We start from the raw sequence: 22,853 nt of genomic DNA on the forward strand, positions 1-22,853 counted from the left end.
AGCCTGAGCTGGTTGCCTCAGGTCAGATGGCATCTCTTTGGGGGGCGGCCGGGTGTTGGTTGGGGCTGCAGGGGGCCTCTTAGCAGCCTGAGATGCTCTGCCTGCCGTCCCGCCCAGGTCACTGACATCACTGATCACCTCAGGTAGCAAATACCATAGAGATGGCCCTGGTTGTACAAGCCTATCCTGTTCTGAGATTGCATACTCTGATTTCACTACACACTGTGAGCTTCTCACAATGTGCAATAGAGGCTGGGAGCACAGACAAATTGCTGAGGCACTGGGCACTATGTAAATCCTGAGGTGAGGCTAAATAGCCAGGAAGCCCCACATCAGAAATAGCGCCGGAGGTAGAATGAATGAGCAGCCTGGCTGATGAAGGGGATCAGCGTCCCTGTAAAGCTTTCCTAGCAACAGTATCCTATCGCGAGCACATGCATTTGAGTTGAAGGAAGCGAAAAGGGAAACAGAAGGAGGAAGTGTGCGCCACCTCTGTTCCAACACTGGCGTGCTCCCAATTCATTCTACCTCTGATTTAATTCCTGATGTGGGACTCCCTGGCGACTGATTCAAAGACAAACATCTCAGCACTTCTCTTCTTTGGCTTTCTGCCACTGTACAAGATGCACCTGCTTTTACCTGGATTTTCAGAATACAATAGAACTGGTCCTAATATGCTAGATGTTTTATGTATTACTGCAGAGGATGTTTTCCTGTAGAGTGACTAATGGTACATTGCTTCTCTTACTTTCTTCTCGTTTGTCTATGTAGGAAAATAACAAAGATATACTAACCCAATAATCAGAGCTGGTCAGCTGTAACAGCCCACCCTCCAGTCTCTTCCTATACTGCAGCAATGCAATGTCCCTTGGCATGCTCACTGTGTATAGAACGTGATGACTCGGGGACCTTAGACCACTGGAGAGGATGGGGAGAGAGGCTCAAGAGACCAGTCTAAGAGCAAGCTGGCTGGGATGGTCTGCTGAGCATAATTTTTTTTATTATTTTGGAACCTAGACAAAAACAAGCACTTAACCCTTGCAGTGTGGGGGTAGCCTCACTACAAAAGTTAATAATCATTTCCCCCAGAGTTCTTCTTTAACAATGTGCAAATACTCTACTATTTTTGGTAGATACATTGTAATAACATTAATGATATCTAAGGAGGTAAACCACTTTTAAATGTCGAAATAATCGAATTAGGCACAATGATTATAGTGGCCACATGGCTTTGATTGCAGTGACATAAACAACATCTTCAAGGAAGTTAATGAGAAAACGTAATAATTAATGGAACTGATAATGCCCACAATGCTGCAGCTAGGAAATCTACATACCTACTAATGTATTTATGAAGTCTAGGCTTTTTATAGCCCTGTCTATTTTCATCACAAATGGACCTTTTTCTTAACATGATGACCCCAGATATACATGACCCATGATGACCCTGGATATGGTGCCTAGTAACTATGCCTTTTCCATTTTCTGTATAAATATAAGTCTTGGCTATAACAGCAGTTAGCCATTATCAACTTGCATACAGTTAGCTTAGAACATTGCTAACAGGTCCATCAATGCAGAAAGCAATCTATACTATGAAGTGAAATTGGTCTGATTGTATTGCCTGTAGGCTCCACTGTTCTACTAGCATCGAATTTAAAATCATAAAGCTGAACTCTGGTGTAAGCAAATTTTGCCTAAATTCAAGAGTAATGTCTTTACTGAATCTTGGTGATCTTTGTGTATTTCTTCCAGACCTGTGCAGTAATTTGCATCTGGAGGAAAATAGGTTTAACCTTTGCAAACAGAAAGGATTCTTCACAGTTAGAGCTGTGAAAATGTGGAATAGACTCCCCCAGGAGCTTGTTCTAGCTAGCTTGGTTAATTGTTTAAAAAAACATCTGGATGTATTCTTAAAAACGCACAGAATATTACTGGATATTAAGTTCTTATAGGTATATTAGGCATCAGAGATTGTTGATCCAGGGAATATCCAATTGTGTTATGGGATCGGGAAGGATTTTTTTCCCCTGTTGGAGCATACTGAACCATGCTTTATAGGGGTCTTTTGCCTTCCTCTGGATCAACAGGGGGTAGCTGTGGGCATAGACTTCTGTTTCGGCTTTTCTTCTTTTTTTTTTCTCCTCTTATCTCTATAGGTTGAACTCGATGGACATGTGTCTTTTTTCAAACTGACTAACTATGTAATCCAGTGTGAAACTTTACCTCTGTGTAGGAGCTCCCTGTAATAAAAATCAGTCACTGCTGCTCTCTCTCCTTATGCAGGGTGACTGGTCTTGTATCCGCCCCCTCCTGTAGTTTTCTACAGGAAGCCTGTGGTGGGTGGGGCCTGCTTTGCCCCTCCCACAGCTCTGCTGTCTGCACAGGCAATGTACAGCACAGTGATGATGTCATGCTACTTTTAAAGGAAATACCTGGGTTTGCAAAAGCATTTGGTGATCACAAAACGGATGTATATATTTGGGACTACTGGGGCATATATTCAAATTAACATTTTTGTGTCTGGAATTCATCTTTGATGTGTATCTATAGCTAACATTTTTTTATGTTTTGGATAAAGCAGGGTAATGTAACACCTCCCGGAACCGTCCCGCGCGCCGTTTGCGTTCCAGCTTGGCCGCGAACCAACCAGCGCATTTCTTCCCCCTATAGGCGAGGTCTTATGCGTTCCATGTTGGAACGCGGAAGTGGCGGCAAGCCGCGAGGCTCCACTTCCGCGTCCGTGGCCTATTTAAAGACCACTGGAACGCTAGCAGGGCGTTCCACTATTGCGTTTGTACGCCCTACTAACGCCTGGAGCCTCCTAACCTTCAGCCAGTTCGTGAGAGCGCCCCTACTCCACGCTGCAGCCTCAATCCATAGCAGAACGGCCGTGGAACCTGGGGTCCTCACCTGAACCGCAAGTAAGGGGATTTCCTGCTGGTACTGCCTTGCTAAGCTTGAGTCCATCCAAGTTGAACTGCTTACCACTGCACACTGCTGAGTTTACCTGCTGCTTACCACTGCATGTTGCTGAGTTTACCTACTGCTACCACTGAGTACTTATATCTACATATATGCTGTGGGGAGTGTAACTTGTTGTATAACCTATAGACTTCCTAAAATAACGATACCTCCTATGAGACAAGGAGGATTCCGTGAAGCTTGTGTTACCTGAGATTGGGTGGAACCCTTTCCTATATGTTGCTCATACTTTATTTACCAATGGAAGCAGGGGGCTGACTGGCAACTTTTGGCCCAGGGGGCAAGTACAACCCAGAGGCCATGGTGCTGTGACTCGGCCCCCCTTCGGCAGCTAAGTGAATAACCCCCTCAGTGATGAAGGAGTACGCTGTATGTCATGAGAGGGTAAAACTAAAAATTTACTATTTAGGGTGCAAAACAAATCTGTAGCTTAACTGCAGATAATCACCATAAGAGGTTAATTTTTATAGTGATCTACTTCATTTGATTTTGTTTTTTACATTTTAACATATCTCTCCGTCAGTGCTGATGTAGCTCCGGCTGATCCTTCGGCTGCCTGAGCTCTTTGGTTCAGTAGAAACGAAGGGCTGCTGTACGTGCTATTCACTATAGCCCGTGCAGCTCCCGAAGCTGGCCAAGCTGTTCAGTCGAGCCAAAGGCATATGCTTCCGCTCGACTGAGCCGAAGTGAAACCCGAAGCGGGCTAACGGCCGACAGCCTTGCAACTGACAGCCTTGCAACTGACAGATCTCACGGCTGGCTTCGGCCAGTTGCAATGACAGTTCAGCATCCCCTGGTTACCATGACAATGAGAACTCGGCGGAGCCGGCCGTCAGGAGCCCACACTCACAGGCAGCCGCACAGCAGATCTGAGGAGCTGGAGGAAGTTGGAGAAGAGCCACTGCTGCTGTCAAGATGGAGCCGACAACAACTATTCCCAGAGGGAGCGAAAGAGCCGGCTCCGCAGAGTTCTCATTGTAATGAGAGTTCGGCATCCACTGGTTACCTAACTGTTGTTCATTTCCCGGCCAATAGGATATAGGAAACAGTTGGGCGGAGCTAGCTGTTACTGCTAGCTCCACCCAATCGTTTTCTACTTTTTTTCACAGAGGTACCGGGCAGAATAGCTGAGCCGAATGCTGCTCGGCGGCATTCAGCTAGTCACTCACTCCTGTTCGGCCCCTATGAGAATAGGACGAAAAGCAGCGAGTAGCCTGACGGAGGTACGGCTCAGCCGATCCAGATGTTGGATCGACTGAGTCGAACGCCTTCTGCACTTCGGGTTTGCCGAACATTCTCTGCAGCCAGCCGATGTACAGCTGATTTCAGCCGTACAAGCTTGAAGTGAATAGCCGAACAGCGTTCAGCGCTGCCTTCAGCAGCTGTGTGAATAAGCCTGACAGTACACAGGTCAGTATGTACTGCAGTACAGAGGTCAGGGTGTGGCGCAGAGGTCAGGGTGTGATGCAGAGCGCAGTGATCAGGGTGTGATGCAGAGCGCAGTGGTCAGGGTGTGACGCAGAGCACAGAGGTCAGGGTGTGACGCAGAGCACAGAGGTCAGGGTGTGACGCAGAGCACAGAGGTCGGGGTGTGACGCAGAGTGCAGTGGTCGGGGTGTGACGCAGGGGTCAGGGTGTGACGCAGAGTGCAGAGGTCAGGGTGTGACACAGAGGTCAGGATGTGACGCAGAGCGCTGAGGTCAGGGTGTGACGCAGAGGTCAGGGTGTGGCGCAGTGCAGAAGTCAGTGATAACAGTACAGAGGTGTAATGTAGAGGTCAGTAAGGAAGCGCAAAGGTCACACAGGAAAAACAGTGACTTACTGTGACTCCTTTTCTTTCTTCATTCAGGTGCTGTGCCCTCTTCTTCTCTTTCTCTCCTGGTAGTTGGGGGGCGGGGGCGTAGCGAGGTTGCCTGGAAGTTCCGAGATGAATGCTCCAGCAGCCTCCTCGTGGTGTCCTCCCTTCAGGTCCCGCACAGCACTCCACAGCCAATGGTAGGTGGATAGTCTCCCTCACAGCCAATAGCAGCAGAAGTGGGTGGAGGGAGCTGCCGTAGCCGCGAAGAGCCCGATCAGACAGTGGCAGTGGCATTCGGGAAGGCAGCTGAACAACATGGTCTCCTCTTCGGCCGCTGAAGTAGCAGAGCGGCCGAGATGGGAGAGGTGACAAAAGTGTTTGCGCCGACGGGGGGCCATTATTAGAGGCAACAGAGAGGTCCGGGGGGTATTTGCCACCCTGCCCCTCGGCCCTGTCCGCCCCTGAATTGAAGTGACATTAAGGGTTATGAGGTAATAACCCCAATAGCAATCCTTTTTCTCATTTTTGTGTTATGCAGCCAATGATGCCTGAATCCCAAACTCTCTGTTACTGATTGAGAGTGACGCCTGGGATTCTAGTCCTACTACCGCACCGCAACCCACTGGGGGGTCTGTACCCGCAGCTGTGATCCACTGTACTCCAAGATAACAAGGGTGTATGACAGGGAAGGGTTAGAACCAGGTTATTTCTTTTGTTGCCTGTGTATTATTGGGAAAATTTTCTCTTACTTCCTGTTCCAGAGATGCAACAGGAAGTAAGAGAAAATCCCCCAAAGTAAGAGGCATTCCTCTCTTAGACAGTTGTCCCCACAACAGTTATCCCATTTGGAAGATTTCCTCTTACCTCTTATTCTGAGCACAACTTTAACATTTGTATTTCCCCTCACTTTGTTTTTCAGTGACAGTAGTCAACAGTACAAATAGAGATGTGAATCTACCCAGTGGGGACAAGGACATCAATAAAAATCTAACAGAGGATCTAACCCTTCCCCACTCTATCAAATCTTAAAAGAAAAACTCCCCTGTCTTGCTTTCCAAGTTTCAGAAATTTGGAATTGCAAGTCATTTCAAAGGTAACCTAAATTTTAAGCCCTCCATGTTTCTTTACCACCTTAGTTCCATGAATCCAGGGCCGGCTAAAGGGTGTCGGCATGACATCCTGACACTTTATTTTTATAGACTCTATTTTAGTTTGACATTTAATTTTTACCACTTGTTTGCCTTCTGTTGTTTTATTTCATAAGAATACTTACATTGTGCTACAAGTTTAATACCTTTGAATAAAAGTTTTATTTTTATCATACTTTTTAATATGTTTCTTTGCAGGTTAACAAAATAGGAGTCTTTAAATGGTGCGGATACTGGGGGAAATGGGTGTGGTTGCTGGGGGTGTGGCCACTAAATGTTTGGCCACTGAGGGGTGTGGTCACTGAGGGGCGCTGTAAAGCTTTCTTGCACAGGGCGCCTAAAGGCCTAAGGCCGGCCCTTCATGAATCATTGTGTGTTCAATATCCTTTCTCCTGGCAACCCAAAGCATTAAAATGCTTGAGTATTCATGTTTCTGCTGACTCAGCCAATGCCTAAGAAATTAACTACTTATCAACCCTTCCTTTAAATAGACCTTTCAGTCCCTAGAGACCTACTCTACATTTCTCCATTCCTGATTGGCAGTACTGTATTGCAATATTTAAAATGATGGATATCCCATTAGAATATCATATCTTAGCCTGTAGCCTTTCCAATTTCATACATACCTGAGGAGGGCTGTGAAGGTTCTCATTCATCCAGTTCATGGTATATCTGTAAAAAATAAGTCAAGGCAGCTGAACTTGTTGTATTTTTCTTGAAGACATTTCACTGGTCATCAGCTTCCTCAATTCAGAATGACTTGTACACAAATTCTCTGGGAATAAAGATATATTAAGATATGATATTCTAATGCGTAGGTAGATGGCAGGAGGAGCGAGTCTCTTCCATATAGAAATGTATTACCTGACCAGGCTCCTTACTCATATTTTTGATTGGCGCCTTTAGGAACCCAATGAATTATGGGTGTCCCTTGAAAAACACATATCCCCAATGCTCCCGTATTCTCTGGGCTGGTTACCTTCTTCAGATTGGCCCCTCCTTATCTTCTCTCCCCTTTGCCCTCTCCCTATTGCTGAAAAAATGGAGTCCATTCCACTCCAATCTCTTAGTATATTTGACCCATGAACCCTGTTTTGGGCAACCCAGCTTTTCCCCCAGGTCTAATTCATCAAGCTTTTTCACCTAGCCTTTATCAGAACCCATGACTCAATGGCCTTTGAGCCCATGGATTACTACACTACTTCCAGCTTTGGGACTTTTATTGGTCTTTGAAGAAGTTGGGTGCCTTGCATTGTCCCTTCTTACCCTTTGAGGCCCTGTGCTAGAATTCGACTGGACCTACCCATGTTATCTCCCTGCTGTATGAAATGCTCCATAAATTGACATTCACTATACATCTGCATTACTTTGCTACCTGGGAATGGTAGTTGAGCACCCAGATTACTCCAGATGAGGTCTCAAAGGCATGTGTCCTCACTCACAAATTGACTAGGTCAACTGCAACTCAGGAAAAGTGTTACAAGATCCTAACTAGGGATGTCCCGATACCACTTTTTCAAGACCAAGTACAAGTACTTCCCCTCATGTACTTGCCGGTACCGATTACCGATACTTTTTCTTAAAAGGGACAGGTAACATTTTGTAAAAAACAATACAGACTAATGATTTTAGGCCAAATTATTTATGATTATGTAGAACTTTAATTTAAGACTGTTTTAGAACAATACAACATTTGTATTTGCTTTCATACAGCTACAGTAAAACTACAAATCTCATCATGCATCTGCCTCTGGGATAATTTAACCTATTCATGTTAGCAGGGCAGAATTGTAATTCTATTGCTGCAGTGTAATGGAAGTGTGTGCTATGGATCATTCAACCTGGTACACACTTCCAGTACACTGCAGTAATAGAGTTACAATTCTGCCCTGCTAACCTGAATAGGTTAAATGATCCATAGTACGACTACATGTTTTTGTTTTTTTTTCCATTTACATTTTTTATCGGACACCGCCGTGCAAAGGGCCTCTTTAATGTCGGAGGCCACCGAGTGGAGCTCCGCACGGGTCTGTATGTGTTGAAGGTAGGAGGGAGAGTGGGAGTCTGGCGGCTCAGGACCCGTGCTGGGAGCGGCTGTGTGGAGAGGCTCGGTGACGGACGGACCCGGCACCATTTTGAGGGACATCACCTCTTCAGTAGCGGGCCGCTGCGAGCGGAAAATGTCCGGTATCCGTCCACTTAATTGCGTGGTAGGGGTCGCGGGTGTAGCGGTAATCATCTGCTGCTGCCCAATCTTCACCATCGTGGGCAAAGTGAAGCGGAGGAAGCGTCGGTTAGGTCTCGGGTAGCCGGAGCTCTGCTAGTGTGCGGCCATTCTCCCCGCGGTGCAAGCCACGCCCCCAGTACGACTACATGTTATATACTATGGATTATGATTTAAACTATTCATGTTAGCAGGGGAGAATTGTAAATCTATTGCTGTAGTGTAGTGGAGGTGTGTGCTATATATATGCACTACACATACAGTACGCACTTCCAGTACACTGTAGTAATAGATTTACAGCCAGCCTGTTCCAGCTTCCCTCACTCACAGTTTCACTCTGATCCCTGTTGCCTCATGTGGTGCCTCTCGTAGTCGGTGCTGGGCAGGATCGCTGCATCACATCTCGGTGCTCAGCTTGTGGGAGGCACTCACAATTCTGCCCTGCTAACCTGAATAGGCTAAATCATGATCCATAGTACATATACAGTACACACGTCCAGTACACTGCAGTCTGCAGTAATAGAATTGCAATTCTCCCCTGATAACATGAATAGGTTAAATCATGAGAAAAGGAACAAAAGAGAGTTTAAAAATTGTATTTAATAGTAAAAACACGCAGCTCTAATGGCTGTACTTACAACAGTTCGGTAGAATAAAAACCAGTAGAATAAGGTGAGAGGACGGAACCCCTGGAAGGGAGAATCTGGAGCGATGTAAAACACCAGTAACCTCGATCCCTGTATTGATAAAATGGTTGCACGTACCCCTCATCAGAACCAATCCATTGGTTCTGATGAAGGGGGCGTGCAACCATTTATCAATACAGATGGATTGGTTCTGATGAAGGGGGCGTGCAACCATTTATCAATACAGATGGATTGGTTCTGATGAAGGGGGCGTGCAACCATTTATCAATACAGATGGATTGGTTCTGATGAAGGGGGCGTGCAACCATTTATCAATACAGGGATAGAGATTACTGGTGTTTTACATCGCTCCAGATTCTCCCTGCCAGGGGTTCCGTCCTCTCACCTTATTCTACTGGTTTTTATTCTACCGAACTGTTGTAAGAACTGTTGTTAGAGTGTCAGGAACGCAGGCTGTGCCGGACTCTGAGGCCAGCGCGGGGACGGCCCCGTCATCGGCGTCCAGTTGCTAGGCGACGGGCGGCCGTTCCGCAGCACTCCTCCTCTCCTTCTCACAGGCAGTGTGACGCGACGGACGAGGCCCGGCGGCGTCCCGTTGCTAGGAGACGCTCGGGTCGGGTCTCGTCTCCGGCTCCGCCCCCAACAATTGCCTCTGCCTACTTAAACTGAGGCTGAACACTTGCTCGACGTTCTAGCAAAATAGTACGTCGAGCAAGCTATTAGGAACCCCATCGTGAGCAGAGACCCTGTGACCAGCCTCTGGAGCTACAGTTCATCGATCCCGCCTGCAGATACCCCCAGCACCAAGGAACATACACTTCCCCTGACTGGACTCTCACCAAACAGCAAGTATATCACTGCCATTCTATATACAGGGGAAGTGTTGGTACTGCCACCTTGTGGGGAAGTCTCATATTACATCCTCTCTGCTCTTCTGCTATCTACTCCATTATTGCTGCTTATCCATAGTTGTTGTCACCTGCATGTACTCATAGTGGGCTTAGTGACGTTAACTGGCTCTCTCTTCAAACACTGTTGCACCATATACCCTGGACGGTAATTCCTCAAACCATATGAGATGGATTAGTTCGATCCTTAGTGAAGCAACTAAGGAATCGAACTACAATTCACAACACGGCCCCAATGCTATATAATTGGGAGCGTGATTATACAACAAGATTACAACTCAATGCTCCCAGGATAAATGGTGTATGATGTGTAAGGGGTTCCGACTGCACTCACTGACTTAAAGTGTTACCGCGAACCTCCCTACTGAACCATTTCCACTTACCTCCGCAGCTGAGATCCAACACTCGCCATCGTGCTCGCAGGAAGCGTTACATAGAGCTGCGTGTTTTTACTATCAAATAACATTTTTACAATATGGAGGCGCTCTCTTTTGTTCCTTTTCTCATAGACTGGTGGTCCATCTAATCTGTGGGAGCTGCCTCCATCGTGTTTGCTGTATTTTTACTGCTGGGCTCTTTTTGGATTTGAAGGCGCTGGTATTGTTTTGCAATTAGGTTAAATCATGATCCATAGTACATAATATGTACAGAATATGTACATAACATGTAGTTGTACTATGGATCATTTAAGCTATTCGTGTTAGCAGGGGATCATTGTAAATCTATATGTGCTGTACATGTACTACATATAGAATACACTGCAACAATAGATTTACAATTATCCCCTGCTAATATGAATAGGTTAAATGATCCATAGTACATAATATGTACATAACATGTAGTTGTACTACGGATCATTTAACCCATTCAAATTAGCAGGTCAGAATTGTAAATCTATTGCTGCAGTGTATTGGGAATATGTACTGTATATGTACTACATATAGAATACACTGCAGCAATAGATTTACAATTCTGCGCTGCTAATATGAATAGGTTAAATGATCCATAGTACAACTACATATTATGTACATATTATGTACTATGGATCATTTAACCTATTCATATTAGCAGGGGATAATTGTAAATTTATTGCTGCAGTGTATTCTATATGTAGTACATATACAGTACACATTCCCAATACACTGCAGCAATAGATTCTTGTTGCTCACGCTGCTCCGGTGGGCGGCGCTCCAAGTGGGGTCCTCTGGGCAGTCGCCGGCCACCTAAATTAGGACCCTATCTGGAGCGCCGCCCACCAGAGCAGCTGATCTGACAGCATAGGAGCATAGCTGAACACAGCCTTTATAGCCCAGTTGGCGCAAATTGTTCAAATGACACGTCGGCGCGTGCCCGTGCGCACAAACACGCGCATGACGCACACGTACGTGAGCATGATGCGCACTTACGTGCGCACGTCCATGCAAAGACGCTGCTCCTATTATGGCTCTATGGTCCACAACAGGCGCCTGCGCAGACGGCGACACTCGAACTCTGGCTCTGGCTTTCTGACACAAACACTTACCCCTCTATTGGCATAGTGACTTCTTAAGTTCGCCGATTCCTTCTGCCAGTGGGTAATCCTGGTGGCACCATCAGTGCCAGGCTATGTTGAGGGTGCCTTACTTTTATGTCCACTTATCTCCCGCCCAGTCTTTCTACTTCCTCATCCGATGAATGTAGTGCACACTGTGCATGACTTGGAGAAATGATGTCACGCAAGCTGTGCTTTGTTTAAATCTCTGGAGTAGAAATTCCAGAGCTGTAACAATTCCAGTAATGACCTAGCAACTGGAGCAAAATTCCAGTATTGCCGGGTCATTTCCAGCAAGTTACCACCTGTGTACTATGCATTAGTTTTCATTTTTTCAGGCTAAGAACATTTTCAGAAAGTATATAAAATACCAGTTGATCTTGTCAGAAATACAGTGTGCTTATCACTTCCTCTGAGATGCAATGAAGAGACAAAAATAATATATCTTTATTTTGTAAATTACTTATCCCATCGGCCCAAGGTAAATGAACAAAGGCAGACCTATTAGTAGTCCAGCCTTGGCGACAACTATTACTGCACCCACAGATACAGAGGATGACTAACTGTAGCCATACAGAGACAGTAAGTGTGTTAAATGCAGGATCACCAGGTGAACAAAAAGGGAAAAAAAAGCCTCCACAACTAAGGAATGGTAAGCTGCAAAATATTACAAATTCCTTCTTTGGGTTTAGATACACTTTAAACCATGGCTCCAACAACTAATCGATTTAAATTATATCAATTATTCTCATTATTGATTAGTTGATTCATCGACTCTTTGTTGCATGGGCTCTGTTTTCATTCCGATCCCTGCTTCTCCCAGCGGGGATGGGAGGGGACACAGACCCCTGCAGCCAGTGTCCAGCTCCAAACCTCACTCTCCAGCGGCTGGGAGCAATAGCCAGCCTGGTATTGGCTAAGAGAGAGAGAGAGACATTTCACGTGTTTTGATGCTGTGTGTTAAGAAAATCCTGCTTGTTGCATTTGTGGTTTAGATTCCAGCAAAGCACACTTTCCACAGGAATGAAAGGCAGTTCATTTAAAATGCATGCAAAATGCATCACACCTAAGGTGCACAACGCACAGCCCTTAGTTACAATATAATAGCACAATGGGATATGTGTAGGCCAAAAATGTGTCACAGTAACTAAAAATGGACTTCAGTCTACTTCAATGTATCATTGTTGGTTGGATTTAGATAACATTTTGCGAATTCATAAATATACATTTTATAGTTCCTTATTCCTCTTTCCTATCTACAGCCAAAGCCTCACAATGCAATCACCATTGCAGTGTCTTCACGGGCGCTATTTCTTATGGAGGAAGAACAGCGAATCTATAGTGAAAAGGGTCTAGAAGAATATGTTCGATACCAGCTGGAGCATGAAAATGAGCCATTCAAACCAGGAGCTGCATTCCCCTTTGTAAAGGTGAGCGCATGTCTCTGAGATAAGTATATCGTCATCATTATTTTGATCTTTTAACTGATACACAGAAACTAAATATTCATGACATATGTTAATGAAAAAGTTAATTCAATCTACAAATTGTACCTGTTGATGTCTTACTGTAGCAGAGATTTGCTTTTATGTTGAGTACAGCCGCTATTTCCAGGACCTTGATTTCCCAGCATCTTATCCTGTGAAAATAGGCTTGTATAGTCGTGGCCATCTCTATAATGAGGCAGTCTGAGGCTGTTGCCTCATGCAGCATCCCGTGGGCAGCAGCAGTCAGAGCTATCACTGGTTTTAGTAATATCCTAGTAGCTAGATCTGAAAGTAGAAGTCTAGGAGATGGCCTGGTGGGCCAGATTCGTTTGACACATGTGCTTTAAACAGTAAATTAGGACTGTACTTTTCACCAGGCTGTAGTAGGTGAAAGCAGCAGTTCACTTATCTCAGATGACATACCTAAATGAAGGCACCTCATAAATCTTTCAGGAGCATCCCAGTGTGGATGACCTTTCTGACTGGGACATTTTTTGTGTTTAGGATACGGAGCTGCACTACTGCCACCTGGAACTCAAATGAACCCATGCAGTTCCTGGAATTACAAACATGTTTGCAGTTTTTTTATTAGCAAACGGATCATCGGAAAAAAAATGTGTGCACTGGCCTGTAGGATGTTACAGACATCTGTAAGTTATACCCTGACCAAGCTGCTGCGACAATTTTTCAGCAGCAAATACATTGAGCTTCCTAACTCTGATAAAAGTTGAATGATATTGAAGTTTAATTTGATTCTCTAGAGTTGTTGGGACAATGGATTGTACTCATGTGCCTTTAAATCATATAAGATGAACATTCTTTGAAAGTGCAAGTTAATTTTGAGGCTGAAATTAAAATCTAAACACAGCAGTGGGATTCTTGGGGTCTGGTCACATACCCTTTAAAAACATTTCAATATTGTAAGATGAAGGTTTCCTAAGTGACAGTTTAACATTGGATGTCTCCCTGGTGAGTAAAATGTGAAATGTGCTGTACACACTAGTCTTTGTATAAAGTAAATTATCCTTATCTTAAATACAGTTTAAGGAATGTTTCACTGAGCCACATACATATGCAAGTTAATTCATGTTTCTAGACTGCTTCTTGAGATTTTAATTATTGTAGAATGTAGATAGATGTAAAGAATTGTAAAATAATTATTTCTATTTTTGTATTGCATGATTTTAGAATGCTCTGCCACATTTCCAGAGGAAGCCGTGCTCAACACTGCGAAATGTGTTGAAAAGTGTTCAGACTTCAGCAGTAAACTAAGAAACTGCTGACAGATGGGAGGATAGGAGGAAATGTATACATGTGGTTAGAACAAGTAGAGGGAATAATGTACATGTTTTTATTACAGCAAAGGTTTTAAAGATTTTACAATACCATTTTTTTATGTGACTCCTAAAAAGTCCTAAAATATCTGGGAGAAAAATGAGCTTTTGAGCCATGGGAATGTGGTCTCTTTAAAAGGGTAGTCTAGCCCAGATTATATGTATGTCTAATCATAAATAATACATGTTTTACTTGAATAGCCTGCTTCCGACTACAATACAGCCAAGTGATGCACAAATAAGATGCATTTTTGTTAATAGTTAGGGTTCTTGAATGCATTTTTAAGATTTAACTCCTGAGTTTAGTGTCACTTTAAACAGAATGGTACAAGAAGATGATGTTAAACATTTCTGGAAGGGAAAAATGTGTATGTGCAAGTATAAATTCTCTGACGTGTATGTTTTCCCTGTCTTGATTCTCTCTCAGGCTCTGGAAGCAGTCAACACTCAGCTGCGTCAGTTTTACCCAGATAGTGAAGATCTATTTGACGTAGTCCTTATGACTAATAACCACGCACAAGTCGGAGTGAGACTTATCAATACAATAAACCATTATAGTAAGTTTGCAGCCTCTATTTTATATGCACAATAATTCATAGTCTCTTATACTTTCTGCTTTATTTTACTACATGCACAGCTATGTTAAAAATAACCATCTAGGTACTTAGAACTCTTTGAAATTACACAGCAGGTTAGTACTTGTGGGCAGGCTTTAATATTTAACAAGGCTATTTAAGAAAGTGCAAAGTACACTACATTCAAAGTGCTGTCATGTATCAATCAATACTCATGTTACTGGATGTAAGTTTGCTCACGTATAACATACAAAAATAAAAAAATAAAAATCGGTTAGTTGCATTTGTGACTACACTGTGCACATATTTATGATACTTTTTTTCTTAGCTTACTAGTTAGCAGTACTTGATCCGTGCTTGGCACATTTCAGATAGACCAGAACTAAAGATCCTAATGGCCAAATCTAAATATATGGACACTTCACTTAACACTAAAGCCACAATGATCACTATAACTACTCGAAAAATTAACAGGATAGACGCTGACTGGTTACTGTGCACAGCTGCTCCGAATTTTGTCTGCTCTAGTTTAAGGCTGTATGCACACCAGCAGCTCAGCTACAATGCTCAGTCGCTTGTGTATGTTAGCTATCACAGTGCCGATGCGCCAATCCCAGTGCATCGCTCGGTTTACCTTTTTTTGGTTAGAACTTTAATGCAGTCCTTTTTTGTCGGCGCACACCCCTGCGACACTGTGGTGTGCACGGTGCCCATCTGTGACAGGGCAAATTGCCTTGTCTTGGGGCTGCGCTGGAAAAAACAGCCAGCGCAGCCCGAGCTCATATAGTGTGAATCAGCCCTATAAAAATTCACCTCATTGTGTTCACTTCATATTGATAATCAATAAATTAGTTATAGAATGCCAAATCTGTAATACCTAGCAGATCATTTGGAGAATAACTTTTTGTTGTGAAGTCCAGAAATGTCACCAGCACACCATTCAAAAGTGAAGCAAATCAATTTAATGACACATGCTTGTCATTCAAATACAATAAGTACTTGTAACTTTTTGTTGTGAGCACACCCTGTGCTCCCCTCTCCTATGGAGAAAATAGAAGAATAAAAAGTACCATAAGTACACTGGTCCAGGTGTCTTCCTTCTCAACTTTGTGGAAGGATACCTAGCCACCTATGGGCTCCTGAGATAGATGATGTGGAAAACATTTAAAACATTTAAGTAGCCCACAATAAAAAACAAATATCTGTCTTCCTCTCCTGAGGCTCTTAGGCCCCTTTCAGGTGGATGGGTGGATGAGGCCCGTCAGTATTTCAGGTGGATCCAATCGGATGCCCAATGTAAGTCTATGGGCACCAGGCCTAATTAGACGGGTGTCTGTTTACATTCGGTTGCCCCGAGCTCAGGCCATGTCCGGAAAAACAAAGAGATTACTGTTCCATTCCACCAGACCTGATTGTGCCAGATCAGGGGTAATCTGATTTAAACTGACACTAATCCATTTACATACGATACCTCATAGACCGACGTGGGGTCCAGTAATTTCATTTTTTCATCCATCTGCAATAAAGGAAAAAAATGGACAGACATGGATGTTACAGTGGTGATATCCGATCCATACCACTCACAGGGTTCCCAACCTGAAAGAAGCAATTTCAGTGAGGTGTCCCTCTCATTTCAGGGAGGTGCCCTCTTCCCCCCCCCCCCCCCACGGAGGGGGGGTTGGGAGAGAGCACCCCCCTGAAATGATGGCAGATAGCACAGGAAGCAATAGCTTCTTTGCTATCTGCAGGCTTTTTTTTTTATTTTATTTTAGTATTCTGATAGTTGCAGTCGTCAGAATAATTTAAAAAAAAAGGCATAAGAATGCACAGCTAGATTCCTATTGGCTATTGCACCTTGCAATAGCCAATAGCAAACTAGCTATTGCACCCGCCCTCTGCTGCTTTCAATCACCAGAAGAGGACCTGATAGAAAAATTCAGGTCCCCCTCTGCTGATTGACAGCAGCAGTGGGCGGGTGCATTAGCTAGTTTGCTATTGGCTATTGCAAAGTGCAATAGCCAATAGGAATCTAGCTGTGCATTCGTATGCCTTTTTTTTTCTTTTCTGACTGACTGTCTGACCGCGGCTCCCGGTGTCAGAAAAGAAAAAAACGATCGCAGGGAAAGGTTTATCTGCTCGATCAAGCAGATAAACCTTTCCGGGAGACTCCCGGAGTGTCCGGGAGAGTTGGGATGTCTGCACTCAGTAGGAGATCTGTGCACTGATCCCTTCCTGATGCGATAGTGTGAAAGGGGCCTTATGCAGAGCTTACCTAGTCTACTGCTACTTGTTTCTGTGACTACTTAGATACAGTGTTATCAATGTTTGTTAAATGTCATCAATATTTAATACTGTATGGTAAACAGTAGACTATGTATTAACTGCATGAAACTACAAGTTCAACTTCAGCATAAATTGACCAGTGCTGAATTACTTGTCATCTGATTGAACATAAGTGTTATACAGTATCTGATTGGTGCAGGTTTAAATGTTTGTCATTGCAATTATATTGTTCTTTTCAGATCTTTTTATTGAACGTTTCTGCATGACTGGAGGCAAGAGCCCTATTGACTACCTAAAAGCTTACCATACCAATCTATACCTCTCATCTGATGCTCAGAAGGTACAGGAGGCTATAGAAGAAGGTAGGTAGTTGTCCTCAATAGAAGTAAAGGTTGTGAAATCCAGGGCTACATGCCTGTAAAGCAAATATAATTATGTAAAAAGCAAGGTGTTTAAACTTATATAATTTGTCTGTTTGTTAAACACGTATTGATTTATTATCCCAAATCAGTATGTTTGGGTGCAGGGAGCTTTCAGTGCAGACTAGGGAAGTACTGATTGTAAAGAGTTAAAGTACATAGGTCAGCAAATATGTTAAACACTAAAGTTTTGGGGTTAAAGTTAACATTAGCATGCAGGTGCTTAAGAGTTAGGTTAAATTTGAGTGTTAAGGTTAAAGTGTAAATCTAACTAAACTTTTTTTTAAAGTTATGTATAGTGTAATTTTGTAGAGTAGGTTTGTTGTTTGCTGTATGTGTCCCGTTGGGGGAAACTTAGTTCTTGTGTCTACAGGCTTTTTGTTCTCTTCAAATACCGCCCTCTGCTGCTTTCAATCACCAGAAGAGGACCTGATAGAAAAATTCAGGTCCCCCTCTGCTGATTGACAGCAGCAGTGGGCGGGTGCATTAGCTAGTTTGCTATTGGCTATTGCAAAGTGCAATAGCCAATAGGAATCTAGCTGTGCATTCGTATGCCTTTTTTTTTCTTTTCTGACTGACTGTCTGACCGCGGCTCCCGGTGTCAGAAAAGAAAAAAACGATCGCAGGGAAAGGTTTATCTGCTCGATCAAGCAGATAAACCTTTCCGGGAGACTCCCGGAGTGTCCGGGAGAGTTGGGATGTCTGCACTCAGTAGGAGATCTGTGCACTGATCCCTTCCTGATGCGATAGTGTGAAAGGGGCCTTATGCAGAGCTTACCTAGTCTACTGCTACTTGTTTCTGTGACTACTTAGATACAGTGTTATCAATGTTTGTTAAATGTCATCAATATTTAATACTGTATGGTAAACAGTAGACTATGTATTAACTGCATGAAACTACAAGTTCAACTTCAGCATAAATTGACCAGTGCTGAATTACTTGTCATCTGATTGAACATAAGTGTTATACAGTATCTGATTGGTGCAGGTTTAAATGTTTGTCATTGCAATTATATTGTTCTTTTCAGATCTTTTTATTGAACGTTTCTGCATGACTGGAGGCAAGAGCCCTATTGACTACCTAAAAGCTTACCATACCAATCTATACCTCTCATCTGATGCTCAGAAGGTACAGGAGGCTATAGAAGAAGGTAGGTAGTTGTCCTCAATAGAAGTAAAGGTTGTGAAATCCAGGGCTACATGCCTGTAAAGCAAATATAATTATGTAAAAAGCAAGGTGTTTAAACTTATATAATTTGTCTGTTTGTTAAACACGTATTGATTTATTATCCCAAATCAGTATGTTTGGGTGCAGGGAGCTTTCAGTGCAGACTAGGGAAGTACTGATTGTAAAGAGTTAAAGTACATAGGTCAGCAAATATGTTAAACACTAAAGTTTTGGGGTTAAAGTTAACATTAGCATGCAGGTGCTTAAGAGTTAGGTTAAATTTGAGTGTTAAGGTTAAAGTGTAAATCTAACTAAACTTTTTTTTAAAGTTATGTATAGTGTAATTTTGTAGAGTAGGTTTGTTGTTTGCTGTATGTGTCCCGTTGGGGGAAACTTAGTTCTTGTGTCTACAGGCTTTTTGTTCTCTTCAAATGCATTTCATATTCCTATACAAGTCTATTGGAATGCAAAATCCACTTGAAGCAGCTCACATCAGAAGCCATCTGCAGGTGAAAACGCATCGGTCACTGAATTCTGAATGTTTTCAGAAGCAGCACAAACAACTGAAACCCTCTGCCGCCAACCCCTCCCCATAGGGACACCCTTGGCAAGAAGCGAGTGGAATTCCCACCACCAGAGAAAAGACAGGTTGCAGAATTGGCAACTTTTCACTGTTATATAGGCATGGGTCACTGGAGTTTGTTGCTCAGGCCAAATCAGTGCAGTAAACTGGAGGACAGGATTTGAAAATGTTTTTTTTTAAATTGGTCTCCAATAATTATCACATTTACAAAAATGATTGGCCTGAGCAAAAATGTCCAGTGACCCACGCTTATGGGACACAAACAACAAAGGTTGCCTGCTTTCCCATATACAAGTGTGACACCGCTGCAACCTGCTTTTAGTCTGTCTGCTTCCTGCTGATATACCAGGATCCATTTTGGTTTGTCTGAAGTTTTTTCCCAGCATATTTACTGATTAAATTAATTCAGACAGTGGGTAAACAAACTGGTAACTGGCAGGGGCCCTGTGCCAGTTATATTAATAAAACATGAAGAAAGTTGCCAGCAGAAGGGAGCTTCATGGGGTATCTGAGGAAGTCTGCGGAAATCCTGCTCTTAGCCTATCTAGACAGGGGTGTCTGATTGTGCTTGTTAATCTTATACACTATACTTTTTAAAGATGCAAACAAATCTTTCAGTCCAACATTAGGTCAGGTTACAAAACATACTGGCAGGGCATAGGTTATTTAAATCTGGTAGCATTTTGATATGTCATCTTGTGACCGCACTTGAAAGCTTGCCCAAGATGAAGTCACAAGGCAACAGTAAGATGGTGTGGGGGAATACAGCACCTGTTAAATTGTTATTCAGGGATATGCAAGGTACATACAGAATTAATTAGTTTTGTAATGGTATAGCCACAGTTACTTATTTTTCTAAAATGCCGTCATGAGTCATGCCGTTCATGAAAACAGAAACTAGTCCTATGTAGAGTCCTACTGCTCAGTTTATTTTATTTTCTGTTATTTTACTTATTTTATTTACTTTAGTAACCTGCTTATATAATATAAAATCACTAGTTCATTTTTAATATGATAAATTTAAAGAAATAAGTTTAATGCAGTATCCCTTTCTACTCATACGTTTATGAAATTGCCTTATTTGACTTTTTGCTGGATTCTACAGGATTGAGGTTTTCATCACATCACACTCATTTTTTGTACTTATCTTACCTTTGGTTGGTCTGCTTTAGAAAGGTCCCTCAGAGATCTGCAGGAGGGTCTGTGCTAAATTCATCTTATGTGAGAGGGCGTGACCTGACTGGCAATGTGAGCGGTCGCACTCTTCCTTAGTTCCACCAGGCCCGACACTATTCTGCTTCATCCTGGCTGCTAGCCGGCCTGATTTGTACCCACATTTTCTACTCTAGCGCTTGTGGCACAGAGCACCATTTTTTCAGCTATATTGTGGTAGACTGGCTGCAGGAAAAAGCAGCTGCCAATGAAGATAGTTAGAGGCGTGAGACATGGAACTCACTCGCTGAAATACAGGACTACAGATGCTCAGAAGGTACAGGAGGCTATAGAAGAAGGTAGGTAGTTGTCCTCAATAGAAGTAAAGGTTGTGAAATCCAGGGCTACATGCCTGTAAAGCAAATATAATTATGTAAAAAGCAAGGTGTTTAAATTGATATAATTTGTCTGTTTGTTAAACACGTATTGATCCAGATATCTCCAGATATCCAGATATCTTTGAGAAACGGCAGGATGGTGCTGTGACAGGGACTACTGCCTCTTTGAGACCCATCTGCCCCACACCATGCAGCCACCGGACTCCGGAAAGAGAGAAAGAACTTACTGTTGCCGAGGGTTCTGTGTACCATCAATAATTACCATACTTCTCTGATGATGAACAAGGAGAATGGGCTCAGGCTGGACCTCAACATCCCACGTCTACGTCCAAGTGTGTGCACCTTTACCTACATGGACAACTGCGTCCTGTTTGCTGTGCACGCAAACACAATTACAGGCTGCACCTTTCACTCCTGGGAGCAGGTTTTTGCACATCCTTACAACGTTCACACCCGTGTAAATGAGGCCTAAATAGCTTCCTGAAATATTACAGCTTCCTGCCTCAGTACTCCTCCAAAGAGACAGCCCACTGCTTTTGAGCGGAGTTATGCACATATAAAAATGCCTTGACTGGTGGATTTGCATGATTGAAATAACTGAAATCCAGTGAATGAGAGGGGCAGGCCAGGGAGGAAATACCTCTAGGATAATGCAGGATGTCCTTTACCAGGGGTGGGCTCCATCTGACTTGTGGTGAAATCAAAGTAGGCAATTTCAGTATAGGAGAGGAGACTGCTCAACTGTGCAAGTTAAAAGCAAAAGCTACATATTTTTAATGAACAATCTAACCTAGAGCTTTATCTTGTACTGTTTCTCATGACACTTACAGGTTTTATAAAACATATACCAGTGTAACGCTTACAAACCACGTAATAATTTCAGTGTCAAAAATCCAGACTTAGCATACTGAGTGTACAGTATATACTGTATATAGTGAAACATACAGTGATGTGTTATAAGTATCTCAACACCATATAACACTTATGATAAAACAAATACAAAGTATAAGTGTCCACGATATTATTGATAATACGATCTGTGCCAAAACAGTTACAAAGTGTTTCTTATCTTCAGTGCTCCCTCCCAATTATCTTCATGAAAACAAACTGAAGAAAACCTTGTCTCTAAAAACTGCAGCTCCAGCTTAACATGAGTGAGTACCCAAGTGACACCACTGACAAATCCCAGGCGACAGATCTGCTGTCAAACACCCTTGAAAGATCTGTGTGCTCACAGTCTTCAAAGCCGTGTCCCCGCTCATCTTCCTAAGGACTGTAAACACCTCTCTTTATATCACTAATATAAAACAAGTATATAATCCTGCCCGAGTCAGCTACCGGTGGCACCATGAACTAGCCACACTCCGAAAAAAAACAATTAACAGGGTTATTCACAAAAGGGTGAAGAGTTTGGAAAAGGCCGGAGAAGTGAACAATCTAGGCCAACATAGCTGAACTGGAAAGTGAGCTGAATTTGAGAATTTTTCCAAATCAGCTATTTTGGCCTAGATTGTTCACTTCCCCTGCCTCCTCCAAACTCTTCACCCTTTTGTGAATAACCCAGTGGCGTAACTACCACCATAGCAACCCACGTGGTCACTATGGGGCCCGGGGCAGAGGGGGGCCCGGCCATGGGGGCGAGGGGCTCAGCAGTATACGTGGAGGACGAGACCCGGATGCTGCGGAGGAGACTGGCGCCCTCGGCCGTGGAGGAGGAAGCCGGGGCCCGGAGGAGGAGGCCGGGGCCCGGAAGAGGATACCGGGGATCAGCAGTGAGGTGGAGGATGCTGGGGATCGGCGGCGAGAAGGCCGGAGATCGGCGGCATTGGTGGAAGTGGAGGCCGGGGATTGTCGCTTTTTTATTTAATAATATGCAGTGTTAGGATCTAAAAGGCTCCGTCTTTCCCCTAAATGTTCCCTGTGTTTGAGTCAACCAGGAGGGCTGCATCTGGCAGAAAACATGCACCCCTCATTGCCATTCCCAGCTGTTCCCCTCTCCGCCCTGCCTGCTACAGTTGGAGATGAGGGTCAGGATGGACATGAGGGTTAGGATTGTACAGCAATCTTTGTGAGGATGTTTTTATCCATTATCCTTTAAAATAAAAAATGATCCTGCACATGTTGGGGAGCGCTGTGTTTTTGTTTTAGGATGGTGAGAATGGTCAGGAAGCCGAGGATGGTCAGGATAGTCAGGATGGAGATGATGGTGAGGA

At 43.5% G+C, this 22,853-nt stretch overlaps 1 protein-coding gene across 1 annotated transcript in view; it reads left to right on the forward strand.

The window, feature by feature from the left end:
• The window catches only part of NT5C1A (5'-nucleotidase, cytosolic IA), a 34,895-nt gene that overhangs the window by 3,016 nt on the left and 9,026 nt on the right, over nucleotides 1-22,853 (forward strand). The window contains exons 2-4 of the mRNA XM_018567712.1: nucleotides 12,504-12,671; nucleotides 14,490-14,619; nucleotides 17,160-17,282. Of these exons, the coding sequence (XP_018423214.1) occupies nucleotides 12,504-12,671; nucleotides 14,490-14,619; nucleotides 17,160-17,282 (421 nt within the window). The remainder of the gene's footprint in view (nucleotides 1-12,503; nucleotides 12,672-14,489; nucleotides 14,620-17,159; nucleotides 17,283-22,853) is intronic.

The sequence above is a fragment of the Nanorana parkeri genome, unplaced genomic scaffold, assembly GCF_000935625.1.
Source record: "Nanorana parkeri isolate BGI_ZX_2015 unplaced genomic scaffold, ASM93562v1 scaffold1085, whole genome shotgun sequence".
NCBI lineage: Eukaryota > Metazoa > Chordata > Amphibia > Anura > Dicroglossidae > Nanorana > Nanorana parkeri.